The 17913-nt window shown below is 38.1% G+C and overlaps 3 protein-coding genes across 9 annotated transcripts; 1 reads left to right on the top strand and 2 right to left on the bottom strand.

The window, feature by feature from the left end:
* Positions 1–638: 638 nt before the first annotated feature.
* Positions 639–6564, bottom strand: LOC129566000 (integrator complex subunit 6). Of its 7 annotated transcripts, none has more exons than XM_055441479.1 (5): positions 6155–6564; positions 5679–5766; positions 5025–5583; positions 3792–4592; positions 639–3708 (listed from the first exon to the last, which is right to left on the bottom strand). In XM_055441479.1, the coding sequence occupies exons 4-5, from the start codon at positions 4345–4347 to the stop codon at positions 992–994; spliced, it is 3273 nt and encodes a 1090-aa protein (XP_055297454.1). In that variant the 5' UTR covers positions 4348–4592; positions 5025–5583; positions 5679–5766; positions 6155–6564; the 3' UTR covers positions 639–991. The 7 variants fall into 7 exon arrangements, with proteins under 7 accessions (XP_055297454.1, XP_055297459.1, XP_055297460.1 ...); XM_055441484.1 differs by having other exon boundaries at positions 3792–4581; positions 6155–6541; XM_055441485.1 differs by having other exon boundaries at positions 3792–4581; positions 5665–5766; positions 6155–6519.
* Positions 6565–6764: 200 nt separating this feature from the next.
* LOC129566007 (DNA replication complex GINS protein PSF1-like) lies at positions 6765–7657 on the bottom strand. Its single transcript, XM_055441492.1, has 3 exons — positions 7517–7657; positions 7302–7366; positions 6765–7221 (listed from the first exon to the last, which is right to left on the bottom strand). Exons 1-3 carry the CDS (start codon positions 7586–7588, stop codon positions 6765–6767), a joined length of 594 nt encoding a protein of 197 aa, XP_055297467.1. The 5' UTR covers positions 7589–7657.
* A 10-nt stretch (positions 7658–7667) lies between these two features.
* On the top strand, positions 7668–12565 carry LOC129566001 (regulator of telomere elongation helicase 1 homolog). Its single transcript, XM_055441486.1, has 11 exons — positions 7668–8146; positions 8222–8494; positions 8585–9066; positions 9511–9729; positions 9857–10188; positions 10309–10515; positions 10593–11033; positions 11093–11321; positions 11393–11653; positions 11721–12134; positions 12224–12565. The coding sequence occupies exons 1-11, from the start codon at positions 8014–8016 to the stop codon at positions 12443–12445; spliced, it is 3213 nt and encodes a 1070-aa protein (XP_055297461.1). The 5' UTR covers positions 7668–8013; the 3' UTR covers positions 12446–12565.
* Positions 12566–17913: the final 5348 nt, after the last annotated feature.

Consider the following 17913-nt stretch of genomic DNA (forward strand, 5'->3'; position numbering starts at 1 on the left):
TCAATATTTTTCAAGCTGAGGCCACTTATGACCATGTTCAAGAGATGATTCCGATTGATTCTGACCATAGATACAAGTATAGAATTTATAGGAAATATAGTCGACTCCGTAACAGTGTCTTCGTCCATATTCTCTGGTGTAAACATTCCAAATATGAATAAGAATTTGGGTACATGTAAAAGATTATTCCGGCCATAATAGGTCATTGGAAAGGGCATACTTAATTCCAGAGAGCGTTCGCATAGCATGAACATCGCTGTTGATGTGACCGAGACTAAGTTCAGCTGATGCATAATCATTGTCAGGATTGGTCGTTCATTACTAGATGTATCGTCATTGTGAAAGATTTTTTCATAAAATTTATTCTCATTTTCTTATTTTTTGCACAGATTTCCATTTCGACTATGTATTACAATTGATTTCAACAAAATAAATAATCTGCAATGTGTGTGTGTGTGATATTCGACGCCATATAAAGACAGATAAGGATAAATCAAAATGTGTTTTTTTTAATTATTAAAATAATTTCGTATTCAATTTTTCTTCTTTTCTTTAAAAAAAAAGGTATTTACAGATTTAGAGAAAATCTTATCTAAATGAATAAAGTGACACTAGCGAAAAGAAACGAAATACATCAGTTTTTCTTTACTATTTTTGTTTTCTTTTTTAGCTAAATTGTAAATTGTTCATATCTGTCCTGTCCAAAGAAAAAATTAAACAATATGAAACAAACTAACGGCGATTTGATATTCAAGAAAAAGTAGAATTCAGTAGAACTATTGCATACGATCAAAAATGTATGTGTGTGTGTGTGTGTGTGTGTATGTACCATTTACGGTGGCATTCGATAACAAGATGTATTTACATTAAACGAATGATGCATTTAATTGTTGTGTCCGACAACTCATTTCCCATGCATACTCATATCACGTGGCAAATTCAATTGAATTGAATAATTATTCGAGTTTGATCGATCAACAGTCGATTTCACTCACTGATCGACGTATTTATCAAACCACTCCTGAATGCAATCGGCCATTTTCTTCCGTCGAAATCGTTGCGATTCCTCAATGCACATTTGGATGAATTGCAGTTTGGTCTCCAGGTTGCCTTTGATTAGATCCAAATGTTCCAGCAGCTGTGAATAATCGCGGCCGGGTCGACGAATGTCTTGGAAAATGATTTTTCGTGCCTGTAAATTATGTTCTCGTATCGTTTCCTTGAGCTCGTCATCGTTCTCGAGGCGAGATTGTGGATCATCCTCCGTCTTAACATTATTGTTGGTGGTTGAATTATTATTGCTTTGAACGTCGTTCTTTTTGTTGTGTGTTGAACTCGTGTTGTCCAGATTGTTTGTATGATGGTTGTGTGTGAGGTGAGATACGATTGATGTGCCAAATGGATTTGGTGGTAGCTCAAAATCACCACGGTATATTGGTGCTGTATCACGATTTGATGATGATGACGTCGACGATGACGACGACGACGATGATGTCTTCTGATTTAAATGCGATGAAGAAATTGGTTCGAATAGAATGCCACTATTTCCGTTGCTAGTGTTGTTGTTGTTGCTGCTGCTGCTGTTGCTATTTCCATGTGAGATTGGGTTGCTTGTGTTACTATTGCTTATGCTAATATTGTTACTGTTACTGTTACTGTTGCTGACGCTGCTATTTGATGACGATCCGTTATGGCATTGCTGAAGGATTTTCGAAATCTCTTGCGCATCGTTTAAGTCATTGTGTGCTTGAGCATGAGTCGGCTGAACAGGCGCTACCACTTGGACCACTTGTGGTGTGCTACCATTTTGTTGTGACAACGGTGATGCATACGTTTGATTGATGCTGATTTGTATGGGCGCTTGGGTAATTTGGATCGGTGAAGGCATCTGTTGATTTATATTGTATGGTGCATTTATCAGAATTGGTGGCACCAAACCGGGGGCGGCGGTGGTGGTCACGGCAGGCAGACTTATCGGATGATTGACTATGATTGGCGTATGTATCGGCGGTTGTGGTTGTATTATAACATCGTCGGAATCATCACTGTTCTCACCGTTTATGAAGCTTTGCACGTGACCGTTCACCATGAAATCTTCCTCCAGCACTGACGGCTGATTGAAACCCAAATCAATAGTCAGCTCATTCTCATCGTTATCCGCGAAGGATGATGTCTCCGAGGCTATCGAGCGACTGTCATCCATATCGCTGTTGGAATCATTCGAAACCGCACTGCTGTATGAATCCGTTGACAGCCTTCGGAACACAAAGTCTTTTCGTATTGGGCCCGGTTGTCGTTTTCTCTTTCGATTAATTACTTCGACTGCCTTCTTGGTCAACGACGGATTAGCATTGGGTTTCATTATGACTTCGCCCAAATCAGCCTCATCAACCATGACCATGTGTTTGTCTTTCTTGTACGGATTGCCAAACATATGTTGCCGTACGTTGGTCGGTTCGATTTCACGCAGCGGCGTCTCTTTATTCTTCAGATACTCCTGATAGTTGCCCATTTCGGAAATAGGCAAACAATGGCCGAAATCTTTGCTTGCGATTGATATATTGGACGTTGGAATTTTGTAGAAATTCTCTCGCATTCGTGCAATCTCATCGATGAGATCGTGTCGTGGAATATCGAATGGATTGCGATAATTCTTGGCCGGCCCTTGTTCATTCGCCGTCGGCACTACAATCGTATAATTCTCAAACAAAGTGATTTCGCTGTGCACTTTAACGAATGTTTCCCGCAGTTGTGGATGTGTGACCAGATCCCGTTTCAACGATAGTCCACAATTCAATTTGGCCGTTTCGACTTGATGATATGGTGGCTTGGGCATTTTCAATTGCTTCAGCACACGCAAGCACATATTCTCCTGCTCTTGTTTGGCCGTATTTTTGATGGTCTTCAAAAAGTTTGCCACGGATGGACTGAGATAATTATCTAAATTTTCCGGCAGAATGTATTGTAGAAAATTGTACGGGACGTTTGCGGTGTTGAGTGCACGACGCAAAAATGGTGCATAGTATGGTGGTGTTTGACGCAAATATACACTAAACTTGTACGTCCAATCGGGTGGCGGTGATGAATTGTACTTGTGCAACAGTTCATTGACCAGCGGCAGCAAACTGGGATAATTGTATGGCAGAATGATCAAAAATACTTGTGTGAATGGTGGACACGTTTTGAGGTATCCGAACGGTTGTTCGAGCGTATAATTGCCATTTGAGATAACAACGGGCCAGCATTTGTTCGCTTCACGTTTCGATAGAATCTGCAGCGTAAGCGGGCTTGCTTCCACTTCGTATTTGTCAACGGGGAAATTACGCACCATCGGCGGCTCATCGACGCACGGTGTGATTATACGAATTTTCGGATGTGCATCACGTGGCGGTAGATTCGCAAGTTTTGGATCCGGCCAATATGGTTCGGGTATGGGCCAAAAACCAACTGGAAATTGATTCTTCTGCGTCGGATGCTTGGCCACATAGATCATCTTTTTCGTCGTTTGAAATGCTAAATCTTGTACTTCACCGTCTTTCAGATCTTTGGCCAGCAACTGTTCAAACTGCACAACAACACCCGGCTGCACCTTTTGCACCAAACTTTCAATGCATTGGTTCAGCACGTACTGTGATTTAATTCGATACGAACGTCCACCTGTCACTTCACACATTCGTTCAATTGGTGAATCGTCATGTGGAACTTTCCCTGCGAACGGAAGAACAAAAAGGGTATGAAATCGATTTTCAATTATGGCATTTTGATTTTAAAAATTACAGTTTGTGCCTTACCTTCAACACGTTCGTCCACTTTATTGCCGGCCATTCGAAGTACCAGCGAAAATAGTCTTTGATCCCATCGAAATGGTTCTTTCGTCAATTTCATGCCCGTATACTGATTCATTATGATCTCCTGATGCACTCCATTCTTGTACGAATACCGTCCACCGTCGGTGATCACAATAATCACCGATGGCTCGAGATAAAATGGGCATCGCCCTTGTCCATACGTGTCAATGCCGGATTGCATGCGATTCAGATTGAGTAAATCGAATGCATTCTTCAGTGCTTCACCCATTGACGTTAGACCATTGCTTTGTAAATTCTTCAATTCATTGATAAACGTAAAATGATTCTCTTTCCATCCAGCTTTTACATTACACGGTGGATCCTCAAATGTTAACAGCATATAACGATCGCCCATACAATCCTGTGAACGCTGGCGATATTTTAAAAATGTTTCCACCGCACCTTTTGCAATATCCAAGTAAGTCTTTTGTACACCGTTTACATATGCTTTCTGACACATCGACGCCGATGTGTCAATCAAAAATAAAATAATTGTCATTTTGTTGTTTGTTTCTGTGACCGTACGCTGTTTACGCCAAAAACACAAGTAATCGTTTCAATGGTTTTACACCGAATGTGAAACATTAGCAGCGTTATATCGCCTAGTTATTGTCGGTTTTACGTGGTTTCTGTTTGCTCCGTCGTCCAATCGATGCAATTCACACACTTTCTTTCGTTCCAAAAAAAAAAAACAAAAAACCACAACAACAATGAATCCAATTCTCAATGTGAACTTTAGCGACACTAAAGAAAAATACACAGACAATAACAATAGAAAAAAAATTGTTTCAATTAGATATGTAAATAAAATGAAAGAGTAAAAATCGTTTAATCGAAGGTGTTTTCTTCTTCTCTTCTACTAGTCTGTTTTACTTCGGTTCTACGATTTTTTTTATTGTTGTTATGTGTAAAATGTGACATTCGCTCATATCAAATATGGTGTGTGAGTGCGTATGTCAAGCTTTATACATACACTCTGCTAGAATGGCAAGCGAAATGAATGAAATATGCCCCCCGTACAAATTGTTTGGTGTGTTCAGTGCATGTAGAAGTTGTAGATAGAAAATATATAGAGAATTAAAAGCACCAAAATCAAGTCCAACACACACAATTTGTATACAGCAGAGAAACACATTTCAGATTCCGTGCCAGAGATGTCGCTATATTGTTATGTACCTCGTAAATCAAATGTAAAACAAAGATGTATGCTTCGCTTTCAATATACTTCAATGGAGGAACACATGCGATACACTTGAAATTATCCACATCATGAATTTTCTTTTGGCTGCTGGTTGCGTTACGTACGCCAGAGAGTTCTCGTTCTTGAGTGAACGGTAGGATTGACAGTGTTTGAGCGCTTCCGTGATTTTAACGCTACGAACCGATTCAATCAATGGCAAAGAGAACTATGAAACACTTCTTGTCGATGAAACACACATATAGATGTGCATTCAGAGACGTGAAACACGGTGGCGCATCACGCTAATATGTGCGAATGTGTTTGCGAATTGGCAACGATAGCGCATTGAAGCATCGAAGCCACCAAAACAAAAAATTCCTTGTTGATTTGTATTATTCCACGGTTTCACACTAATACGCGCTGCGCTCACTCTCTTTCTCTCGCTTTCTCTCCCTCTCTTTCTAATTGATACTATGAAATGGTCCCAGTTGCGTGCACGTATTGAAATTTTGCTCGGCTTGAAGTCTCGTGGCTACAGACGATAAACGTACTGACCTGTCAAATAAAGAACGAAAAGAAAGAGATGCACGATTTCATTCCAATTGTTCGTATACGAAAGAAAAAAAACACACACACACTACACTACGTACACACTCTGCTACGTCGTATACACAGACACATCAATTGGTTTGCGTTCGTTCGTTCGTCCGTTCGTCCGTTCGTTCATGTGTACGAGTACTGAGAGAGAGAGAGAGAGAGAGAGTATGTGTGTGTGAAATGTGTATTCAAACGAAAGAGATAGCAAATAGATCGAAATTTTATCTTGTTGTACACATTTCAAATACAATGAAAACTGCATTACTATGTTCTACGCATAGAGGTGCCACTGTGTGTTTTCCTCACAGTTTTCATTTCACGACCAAAATATATTTTATTCCACATTGTATTTTATTCGCACCACATACTATGTTGTTCATGAGGTTTTTTTTCGTGTCTTTTTATTCAATTTGCATTGTTTTCATATCAATCAATCACCGTATGCACACTGAACGAACCCCGAATGAAACGGAAAATATCCAAATAATAATAACACACTATGAAATCTCTCAGTTGACAAATATCTTACCTTACGATTAGGTCGGATTTGTTTATAGGACTTTTTTTTCGGTCTCTCTCTCTTTCGGCTATATATTTATAGCTCATTCAAATTTTCAGCGACCGTTGTTTAATTTTCGACGACAGAGAAGAACAAAAAATAATTTCGAACACAAATTCTACGAAATTGCTACTAAGACTTGTATGTGTGGATATTCATGGGCAAATTTTCCAAAGTTTTTCAGCTAATTTCTATGCAATTCTCAAGTAAATAAAGACAGTTGTAACGTATATTTCTGCGTTTGCTGTGTACACTTCAATAGTCAAACGACAACTAAATTTATTGAAAAACTCAAACACTGAAACTGATGTGAGACGATGGAAAATCGCTTGAGTGAAGCGAATCCATGTATGCGTGTATGTGTCTGTCAAAACGTCATGACGACGTTTGTGTATGCGTCATTTCGCCGCCGCCGCCGCATTGAGTGACATCTCTTCGCCTGCAATCAAAACTGTGAATTCCGTTTCAGAACTTGATTGTGATGATGTTTGCTTTTTCAATGGAAAACAACGACAACTTGTTATGTTTCAAGTGATTTATTTATATTTAGACTATATTTTCGGCATTTTTTTTTCGGCTTTTATTCGATATGCTGTAGAATACCTTGGCGAATCAGCGGTTCGCATTCGGATCGTGGCAAATAATGTTGACTGTTCTTTTTCAACAGTACGACTTCTCCACTGTCGAGCTCAAAACGACCGTAATCGGACAGGCAACGAACTTCAATGTATAACGATTTTGGTGGTTTTGTGTATGAAGTGAGATCAATTCCAAAGTTTCCACATCCTTCACCAATCGACATCATGTAATTGGCCAAATTCTTTGAGTATGCATTGAAGAAGTGGACTTCGGGCTCGCACAGCAACTGTTTTATATCATTTGGTATTGTTGGTCCGAATTGCCATCGCATTTCTTTGATATGCTCCAGACGATTGTACAAGTATGCGAGGATACATCGTTTATTGCGCTCCAAACTGACGTGACGGTAGTTTATCAACGGCACCATGCTGCGATCGTTTGTTGTAGAAAATGCAACTCTGAACAAAGAAAAAAGTGCTTTTTGATAAAAAAAAACCTGTTTATTCGGTGAATAAAATCACCTTTCGATTAAACTTACGCATCTTTGTGATTTTGCTCGAATGTGGCATTCATCTCATCTAATACTTGACGCACGACTTCATCCTAAAGATTGGACAGAAAGAAAGTATAAAATTGAAAAAAAAAAATGTTCAATGCTTCTTGATGAATCGACTCTATTTTGACACGCAAGCGAAAAAAAAAACACAAAAAAAGAAGAAAGGAAATGTGAAAAAATGCTGTCTCAGATCGTACATTGAACGGTGGCAAGTTGTCGTTGTGTCTGTCCAATTCTTTGATTAACTCAAACGCCTTTTCCCCGAACATTTTTCAACAATTTTGAAACTATACACAGAAATGGAGGGAACAATGTGGAAAATTATTTTCCTTCGAAAACGAATGATTTTTTTTTTGAATTTTGCTCAAAACAATGAAAAATGCTTCGTAAACAAATCCGTGGTTTGGTGCACGGCAAATGTTGTGCCTTTGAATAACAAAGAGCTGAACTGTCAGGCGAAAAATGCTAACCGCCAAATTAGCTGTCAAACGCTCTGAATACAGCGCAAAAACAAAGAAACGTCATGTGGTGAAATCATTTGTGGGATAAAGAGCACCGTTGATAGTCACACAAGTAAATGGGCAATCTAAAGCAACTCCATTGTAAAATGTGTTAAGTTTAATTGTATTAATGAAAATTTCGTATCATTTCATCCGATTTGTTGTTAGTTTCGTGTTATATTATTGCGTTAGAAATGCCAGAATTCGTGATTGGTGGGATTCCTGTGTCGTTTCCGTTTGAACCGTATGATGTTCAACGACGATACATGGAAAAGGTCATCGAAAGTTTAGATAAAAGTGCCAATTCAGTGCTGGAATCACCGACAGGTTTGTTTTTTTTTTCGCAAAAAAACTCGAAATGTTCATTGCCATTGTAATTGATGGGTGTAATTTGAACGGTAGGTACGGGAAAAACGCTCAGTTTGTTATGTTCAACACTGGGATGGGTTTTGGAGAAGAAAAGACAAGTGCAGGCAAGTATGGATGATCAGCTGAACAAAGTGGCAGCCTTCAACAAAGAATATGGAGTGAACACAGCAGCGTTACCACAACGAAAACAAATGGCTGACCATTTTATCGAACAATTGAATGCGGCTGGAAATCAACAGACAAATGCCATGCTGGGCGTTCCACGCGTAATTTATGCCAGTCGAACTCATTCGCAAATTTCACAAGGTAAAAATGGAAGCCAACAATTCTTTTCGTGAAAAGCAAAAAGCCGTTTCTTTTCTTAATTAGGAAATATTTTTTACTCTTCCTCCATAGCCATGCAAGAGCTCAAACGAACTGAATACAATCACATGAAAGCCGCCGTGATTGGTTCGCGTGATCAGCTTTGCATTCATCCAGATTTGGCCAAGGAATCGAATGCCAACAAAATCCAGTTGTGCAAAATCAAGGTGACGAATCGCGTTTGCCAATTTCACAATCGTCTTGATTCGCAAAAAGATAATCCAGAGTTTCGTCAAAGTGGTGTACTTGATATCGAAGAGCTGGTTCGCATCGGCAAGAAGTTAAAGTGTTGTCCATACTATGCGTCGAAAGAGTTTGTCGATGATGCCGAAATCATTTTCATGCCGTACAATTACTTGCTCGATCCAAAAATGCGAAAGGCCAACAAAATTGATCTCCAAAACACAATAATCATCCTCGATGAAGCGCACAATGTGGAAAAAATGTGCGAAGAATCGGCTTCGGCTGTCATTAACTCAACACAAATCGCATTGGCCATTGAAGATGCGACGCATGTAAGTTTATGGGTTGACAATAGATTTTATTGTTGTTAGATTTCGGTTTGTGCATTATATATAATTTGTAACTGAACCTCTTGTTGAAGCCAGACATTCCATTTGGCTGCATATTGAGCTGAGCTAGTTTCAAATAGCTGGCTGTTTGGTTCATTTTGATTTTGTGACGAGTGAGCCATGCAAATTCATGTGGAATGTTGAATTTATGACACAAAAAATTCTTGAAAAGGATTGAAAAAGGTGTCACAAATTCAATATTCCACATGAATCTGAATGGCTCGCTCGTCACAAAATCAAAATGTACCAAACAGCCAGCTATTTAAAAATAGCTCAGCTCAATATGCAGCCAAACGGAATGTCTGGTTGAAGCACACTGCACGGAGAAAATCCATGCTTATCGTAAAACAGATACCGATATCAAGGAATTTCGTTCTTTCTTTACAGGTTCTCAACAAATTGGTGAACAGTGATGGTTCGCTGGCGCAAATTGGAGCTGATATGGAAAATAACGATGCACCCGATTTCACAGTCGAAGATTTGGCATTGCTAAAGGAGCTGTTGTTGTCATTGGAAAAAACAGTCGATGAAGTAAATCTTCCGAACGCAATGAGTGGCGAAACATTCACCGGCGGCTACATATTTTCAATGCTCGAAAAGGCCAACGTAAGGAAATTTTCTATGCGAACAGACACGAACCCCACTTGATTGAGATCTTGGCGAAAACAGTTATCCCAATACGAAGTTGCTAACTTCATTGGATCAATTTTCATTTTCTCTTTTGATGTTTTAGATTACACAAGGAAATATTGAAGCGATCACAAAACTGTTGGATACTTTAATCGCGTACTTGGCAACCGATTCTGAAGCGAGCGGTTCCGTTTTCCGACGAGGTGCTGGACTACAGCATATGCACGAGTTTTTGCAAATCGTTTTCTCAAGTTCGTCGGATGACTTGCGCCAACGCATGGACCGATGTTATAAGGTTTACATTGAACAGGAACCACAGAAACAAACACGCGGTGCCAAAACGAATGAAGGTGGATGGATTCAACCGAAAGCAGCTCTCAAATCCAAATCATCCGGCAAAACGGTTAGCTTCTGGTGTTTCAGCCCTGGATTTGGGTAGGTTTAGTTAATTTTGAATTGAATTTATTGACATTTTCATGCACAAGAATATGAGAAATGTTTCCTTTGATATAACTTTCATAATACAATTTCAATTCACTTGTGATTTTCCCTCAGGATGCAACATTTACTCGGTCGAAATGTGCGTAGCATCATTTTGACGAGTGGAACATTGGCTCCGCTAAAGCCGTTGATCAGCGAATTGGACATTCCAATATCAGTTCAACTGGAAAATCCCCACATCATCAACAGTGACCAAGTGTGCGTGAAAATCATTGGTCAAGGCTCAGATAAAGAGATGCTCAACTCCAACTTCCAGAATCGGTAAAAAGACATACGCTTCTTTGAACACATTTTTTTCACATTGAATGATCTCATGATTAATTTTCTCAATTCCGCAGAGACAACATGAAGTACATCATGTCACTTGGTAGAACGATATCATCCCTTTGTCCGGTCATACCAGGCGGTCTGTTGGTGTTCTTTCCCTCATATTCCGTGATGAATAAGTGCAAAACAACCTGGCAGGAAGAAGGAGTGTGGTCATCGATTGATCAAAAGAAACCAATTTTCGTTGAGCCTCAAACGAAAGAAGCATTTGTCACCACAATGACGGACTACTATGCGAAAATTGATGCGCCGAATAGCAAGGGTGCCACATTCATGGCGGTGTGTCGTGGAAAAGTATCCGAAGGATTGGATTTTGCCGATATGTACGGTCGAGCTGTCATAATCACAGGCCTGCCATATCCACCATTCAAAGATCCCAAAATCGTTTTGAAGAAGAAATACCTGAACGAGAATCGAACGCGACAGAATGAATTGTTGTCCGGAGACGATTGGTACTAGTCTTTATTTTCTTGAAAATGAAAAAGAACTGATTTGATTTTATATGTATTAGGTATTTCTTGGAAGCTTCACGAGCTGTGAACCAAGCCATTGGTCGTGTCATTCGTCACAAAAATGATTACGGCGCAATTCTATTGTGTGACACCCGATTTCACAATTCACGGCAAAAGAATCAGTTGTCGCGATGGATTCAAGGTCACTTGCAAAGACAAAATGGAAATCAACCATTCGGTCCAATGATTGGCGAACTCGCTCGATTCTTCCGAAATGCAGAGAAAACGGTACAATCAAAGAAATTCCATCAGTTTTCATGAATTGGAAATAGTAATAGGGTAATTCATTATATTCACAGCTGCCACGGCCTGGTTTAGAACCACTTCCATGCAAAACTGAGCCGAAAGATTCGAAATCGGGAATAACAGACATGGCTTGGGCATCAGGGCCAAAGTACAAGCTATCGGCAGAGTCACAGGAAAAAATCAAGGAGATCAGCTTGAACCAGGTGCCGAAGGCCAATGAAGCATTTTGTATGGACATGTACAAACATTCTGCCGCTCCAACGATGGCAAGCAAAAAAGTGGATCTATTTAGTGGCTTGAATCAAGGCGTGAAGGTAAAGAACGAACAAATTTAGAAAAGTGATACATTTTCAAATATCTTCTCATCATTTTCTCCAATAGACCATCGATTTCAACAATGTTTCCATCAATGTTGGCGACAATTCTCCGCAAGTCACAATCCACAAGCGAAACCGTAGCGGCGAAGAGAACATCAGTCCAAGCAACTCTTTTGAATCGCCTCCAGGCGGTTCGGCCGACAGCGATTTGCCGAAAAAGAAGAAGTACAAAATCGTTCCAAACAGTTTCACATCGCCACCGCCAGTGGCACCAACGCGAAAACCCACCTCAAGTTCAGTTTCTACTACGGCATCAAACAAAACGTCAAACTCGGTTTCTAGCCCATTTTTCAACGCAAAACCGGCAACCGCAGTAGTAAAAAAAGAGGACACTACAAGCAAAATGGTGAAGAAAGAAGACACAACAGTCACTGCCGTCAATGAACTGCCAACTGATCGAAAAGATCTGTTGAAATTCGTAAGTTGAATTCGATGAAGTGAATAATTGACTTCAGTTGAAATTGATATAAGCACAATAACCTTCATTGATTATTTAATTTTTTCCAGATAAGAAACACCCTCAACCAGGACAAGTACAACCTATTTTTACAAACGTTCATCGCGTATAATAGCAACAACGATTATGAGGCATATCGAAAGAATTTATTTTCGATATTTTGCGAGAAGCAGTGGATTTTCATCCTGAAAGGAATGATTCGTTTCACACGCGCAAGTCATCGTGTCACATTTCAAAAAGACGTCGAAGATTTCATTCAAAAATTGTCATAGGCCAATAGAGTTTTAATTTATCTGTCGATTCAATCGAATTACATGTGAAATTTTGTTTACGTATTGTAAATAATTCGGTCAATATTTGCGAAATTAAAGTATATTTTGAATATTTTGAAACGACTAGTTTTCTCGATTTCAAATGTTTTGGAACTTCATTACATTTCTTATGATCATGTCTAAGTTCAAGTTAAATTTCAGTGGAATAAAATAAACACGATCGTTTAACAAATATACGTTTAATGGTGTTGGTCCAATTTCTCTAAAACATAATAGAAAATGTCTGGACATTACTGAAATACAGTAGATTTGGATGTCTTATTAAAAATAATTCTATTTTTTGAATAACGATGAGACATCTGTTTTAGTTTCGTTTTGTTTTTGTTGATCATAAATACTTTAATTACTTCGTACCTGAATACTTTTAAAGAGATTAAATCTTTGCCTTAGAATGGTTTAATTTGATCGTCTCCTGTGATACTTTCGTAAGCTTTTTCTTTATATATGCATATTCTTATCATGATTATGGATAACGATATTAAATTTAGCTCTGGGAAATGCGTTGGCGATCTCGTCCATAGGTTCTTCATCAATATCATTATAATTGGTAATCAATAATTGAATCACTCCCAAATGTTTGCAGTTTTCTTTGATGTTTTGTATGGTTTGACGCCAGTTATCCATATTACAGTATGTATTGTATCTCATTGTGAGTTTAACGATTTTTGTGCAGGATTCAAACAGATATTTGGTATTTGCTTCTTCAATTTCAGAGCCGCAAAAGTTAAGTGTGATGAGATTTCTGAACCGCATAGCGACATTTGCAAATAGTATATATGGATTGTCATCTGGGCTGGAATTCTAAGTCATTCCACCAAAATCATTCGGAATTATTTTTTTTCGTACATAAGACCATATTGGAGTGAAAGAGAGAGATTCCACTATTTTTCAGCGTGCCACCGGAATCATTTCTCACACATTCCACTCTTCCTCGAGTTATCGGAATAATTCCGATGGAACGCTGAAAAACAGTGGAATCTCTCTCTTTCACTCCAATATGGTCTTATGTACCAAAAAATAATTCCGAACGATTTTGGTGGAATGACTTAGAATTCCACCCCTGATATGTATGGCTGTTGATCAACCCTTAATTCTTGAATCTGATCACAAATTCGATGATCGAGTAAATGAAGAATTTTCCTAATGACCTTACTTTCGGCACTGAATTTAATAGTTGTGAGTTGGTCAAGAGACACTCCAAAATTCGATGCTTTTGTTGCAAACGTGATGTCACTCTTGTGAAATTCAAGATATGATAGTTTCGGGCAATCCATAAGTGGAAAGATGTGTGTACGGCTCGTCACCACTGACATTATTTTTAACGTAGTTACATTTGAAAATGTGATCTTGAGTGAATCCACAGCGCACACCTTAACATTAACCAAAGACAACTCCCTTATTTTCTCAGCGAATTTGGTGCCAATAAAACTCCAAACAGCTGCTGTTTTTGCAGCATTCTCTTTACTTATATCGATTGCCAGTTTTGTTAGGTGTTCCACCAAAACGCCTGAATGTATCTCTTAGGCTGTTTAAATCGACAACAGTGAATACTTGCTTCGTAACTCGTTCGTGCATCGCTTCTTTTGTTTGGGTACAAGTTTCGTACAGAACACGTTCACTTTGTCCATCCAAATAGGAGTATATTCGTCTTTAATTATTTTTGCAGCGGTTATTGTCATTTTACTTTTAGGTTGAATGACCTTGAAGTTTACGCCACTGCCACGGTTTCGGGTGATCTCGGCGAATTCACGATGGGATTCCAAATTGAATCCGTACAGTTGCATATCATCCAATTTCAGTGTAACCAAATGTGGCAAAAATCGGATCAGGTAATGAGTCACATTAACGGTTAAACCGAACCATACGAGTTGCAGCGATGTCAGTTTCTCAAACAACGGGGTAACATCATACATTTGTTCATGTATTCCCTCGAGGCTAGCGTCATGGTCAAGCATCAGCACCTCTAGGCTTTGAATCATTTTACTTCCTCTTGCGATTGCTTTCAGCACCGTTCGAAATGATTTCGCACTAACAGCAATTTTCAGCGTTTCCAATTGATCCATGTTAATGTCACGGCAAGTATCTCCAAACAAATTGTCATGAGTATTATATTCGAGAGATTTCAGTCTTTTCATTTGGTCTCTTAGCGCTTGAATCACTTTCAACGGAAATTTTCTGCATTCAACTATGCGCAAATGTTCCAACTGTGGATTTATGTAGAGGAGCTGTTTTAGCACTTCAACATCCATATCACAGATATATTCCATGGCAAAGGTAGTGAGGTATGGAAAACGAATACTGGCCCAGTATAAATTTAAGCTTTTAATATTCTTTACAGTGAGACTGTTCAGTTTTTTCATCGGTTGAATCATCTGTGTGAGATTAAATTCATTGTCGTTGGTAGATACGGTGATGTGTTTTGCTGAACGACAATGTTTACCGATACCGAGCTTCAGCAAGTTATGCTTGTTTGGTCCACGTTGTGATGTGATATTTATCGCTTCAATTTTATAGCCGAACTTTTCCAAGAATGTGCGATACAGCATTTGATCATCCACTGTGTCGTCCGTGCGCACTTTAATGTCATAGTATTTTTCTTTTGAGTCGCCATTGTATTTTTTTGCGAACGAATCTTTTGTAATTGCTTCGAAACGCCTACACACCCGTGCCGTGTTTACAGATCAATATCGTTAAAATTTGCAAAACTTTTGAGCAAAATCTCGTTCGAAAAATTCAGCAATTCAGATATATGATCTTCCGAATCCATCTCGTTTTTATTCCAGATCATTCATTTGATCCGTTCAATTTAATGCCAAATGCCCGATATCGTGTGATAAAATTGTGATTGGGAGTAAACGATGTTGTGGAATTCAAACGCAAGACTGTGCTTATCGCGAGTTGTCACTGCTGTGCCGTAGAGAACCGATTGATGTCATCGAGTCAAGACAACACAACGCTGTTGAAACAATAAATTCGATTGGAAAACCAATAGAAATACTGCTTATAATTTTTTTTGTAGGTACTATTCAATTTCTTCATATAAACTTGTGGAAAATCCCGTAAATAAACTCATTGATGAATAGCGTGGCACTTCATTTGATTGTACTGGCTAAGAAGCGACTGTTGAAGTTACATGCTTACGGTGAGTTGAACAATGACTGAGTCGAAGTTTACTATAATGTTGACACGTAAGTTATGTGTTTCAACTGAATTGTCCGTTCTATTTTTCACGCTTTATACAGCGCATTTGAAAGTCATATAGTGAATGTTATCTGACTGCTATCAGTACACACAAACTACTGACGTACTCATACATTTACATTTTAACACGGTTTAATCCGATGATCAATAATTTATGGCGGTTTTACAGGACGGCTGGAGAAAGGGTACAATTGGGTACAATTTTATCTTGATATTCCAAATTGAACTGAAATTATGGATCGAGTAATAATATTTGTTGAAAACTTTTTTTTTCATTCTAGCTGACCCAGCCAGAGTCTAGATTTGGCGCAGAAGACGGTGATTTGGACTAAATGCTTTCTTCAATCGATGAAATGCCTTATTCGCCTGACATTGAAGAGGAACCATACAGAGAAAGTGAAGAAAGTGAATTGTCGCATGTTGTTGAAATAGAAATATTTCCCATAGGGAAGATCGATAATGAACGGTCGTCATCAGAAGAATGAATTTGTTTTCGTAATATAACTTAATTTCTTTCTTTACCAGCATCGCAGGAGAGCATTTCTGATGATCAATAAGTAGAAATTTATCAGCAAAAAAGGCAGAAGACCTGTTGTGTAAAATATAAACGGATATGCGTGCATTTTGAAAACACGTTACTTTCTATCGAAAAATTGAGATTAATCAAATTTTGTATTGAATAGAATATGAGTAGATGTAGGACCTCTTTGTTTAATGTCCGAGTATAGAGAAAATTGTATAATAATTTTAGGAGTTTTCAGAACTTTTCCCTATCAAATTGTCTTGTGGGCATCACAAAAAATATTAATTGATTTAGACTTAAGTCTGAAATTGATTTTATTCAGTTTTCAGCACATGAACTGGTGCCACAAAGTCATTATTATAATTTACTCAAATTCTCAACGAGAGAGCTACTTATTGACTCTACAATTTTAGAATCGACAACGATTCCAATGCTTTATTTGCTTAATTTGGGCATCCGAATACTAGAGCAAATACTCCAATGAAAAATCCAAAACGCATCGCTAAGAGTAAATGTCAATTTTTTCTTTCCTTCCAAACTAATTTGAAGCGATGAAGAAGAGGAAAAATTGGCGCTCAAATGAAAAATGCAACAATGTTCGCTTGGGGGTCGTTGTAGCTCAATGGACAGAGCATCTGACCGGCAATCAAAAGTTCCGTGGCTCGATTCCCGGCAATGGAAAGATGCCAATTTTCCCTCTTCTTAATCGCTTCAAATTAGTTTGGAAGGAAAGAGAAAATTGACATTTACTCTAAGCGATGCGTTTTGGATTTCTCATTGGTGTATTTGCTCTAGTATTCGGATGACCGAATTAAGCAAATAAAGCATTGGAATCGTTGTCGATTCTAAAATTGAAGAGTCAATAATTGGCTCTCGCGTTGAGAATTTGAGTAAATTAAAGACTTAAGTCTGTAACCACTATTTCGAACTTTTTAACAGACAGGCATCGAATAAACGCTATTCAGAGAAAAACACTCACCCGTTATATGAATATCAATGGTGCTTTCAAACTCGAAGCTACATACAAATGCAGTCAAATCCATGCAAAGCCATGCTTATGGCAAAAGATACACGGTGTGCATGGAAAGAATATTTTTTGAAAAATTACCATTTATCTACGTTCTTTGGGCTAAAAATTTAGCAAAGGCTAAAGAAAATGAATTGAATTCCATAAAATGGTAAAGTTTTCAAAAGTATTGTCTGATTATAATTAGAGTTACCATTTAGATCAATCGCAGATGACAGTGATTATGTGCGAATCTATTCTAGATCTTCAAGGATATAACACACAAATTGAGAAAAAAAAAAACATTTTCTGATTGTGAAAATTTATTTTTAAAATAGAAAAATGAATGGAACATTCATCGTACGAATAATCATATTATATCATTTATATATAAATGTAAATAATTTGTATTAATACACAAATTCAAATTTAAATCAACAATTAAATCAAAATATTTCATTTTATTTAATGGTATACAATAAATTTTTTTTAGTTTTCCTTTTTTTCTTCATTTCTCTTTTGTATATGGCAAATATTTTTTGAAAGTTTTCAAAAATTTTTTTATTTATGTTCTCGCAATTGGTGTCATCTATTATTTTACGTACCACATCAGAAGCATCATCATAACATTTCTCTATTTCGTCAAAATCGGCACCTGCGTCAACGATCTCTTTTACA

Source organism: Sitodiplosis mosellana, unplaced genomic scaffold (genome assembly GCF_009176505.1).
Source record: "Sitodiplosis mosellana isolate CC-2019 unplaced genomic scaffold, AAFC_SMos_1.0 Smas_scaffold_3, whole genome shotgun sequence".
Taxonomy (NCBI): Eukaryota; Metazoa; Arthropoda; class Insecta; order Diptera; family Cecidomyiidae; genus Sitodiplosis; species Sitodiplosis mosellana.

What these genes read in the sequence shown, in the direction of transcription:
- LOC129566000 (XM_055441479.1), bottom strand. Translation starts at nt 4,347, where the DNA reads ATGACAATTATTTTATTTTTGATTGACACATCGGCGTCGATGTGTCAG. An exon ending in AGTGGACGAACGTGTTGAAG is followed by an intron (nt 3,709 to 3,791) that starts GTAAGGCACAAA and finishes TTCCGTTCGCAG; the next exon opens with GGAAAGTTCCACATGACGAT.
- LOC129566007 (XM_055441492.1), bottom strand. Translation starts at nt 7,588, where the DNA reads ATGTTCGGGGAAAAGGCGTTTGAGTTAATCAAAGAATTGGACAGACAC. An exon ending in ACAACTTGCCACCGTTCAAT is followed by an intron (nt 7,367 to 7,516) that starts GTACGATCTGAG and finishes TCCAATCTTTAG; the next exon opens with GATGAAGTCGTGCGTCAAGT. An exon ending in GAGCAAAATCACAAAGATGC is followed by an intron (nt 7,222 to 7,301) that starts GTAAGTTTAATC and finishes TTCTTTGTTCAG; the next exon opens with AGTTGCATTTTCTACAACAA.
- LOC129566001 (XM_055441486.1), top strand. Translation starts at nt 8,014, where the DNA reads ATGCCAGAATTCGTGATTGGTGGGATTCCTGTGTCGTTTCCGTTTGAA. An exon ending in CCATTGAAGATGCGACGCAT is followed by an intron (nt 9,067 to 9,510) that starts GTAAGTTTATGG and finishes CTTTCTTTACAG; the next exon opens with GTTCTCAACAAATTGGTGAA. An exon ending in TGTTTCAGCCCTGGATTTGG is followed by an intron (nt 10,189 to 10,308) that starts GTAGGTTTAGTT and finishes ATTTTCCCTCAG; the next exon opens with GATGCAACATTTACTCGGTC.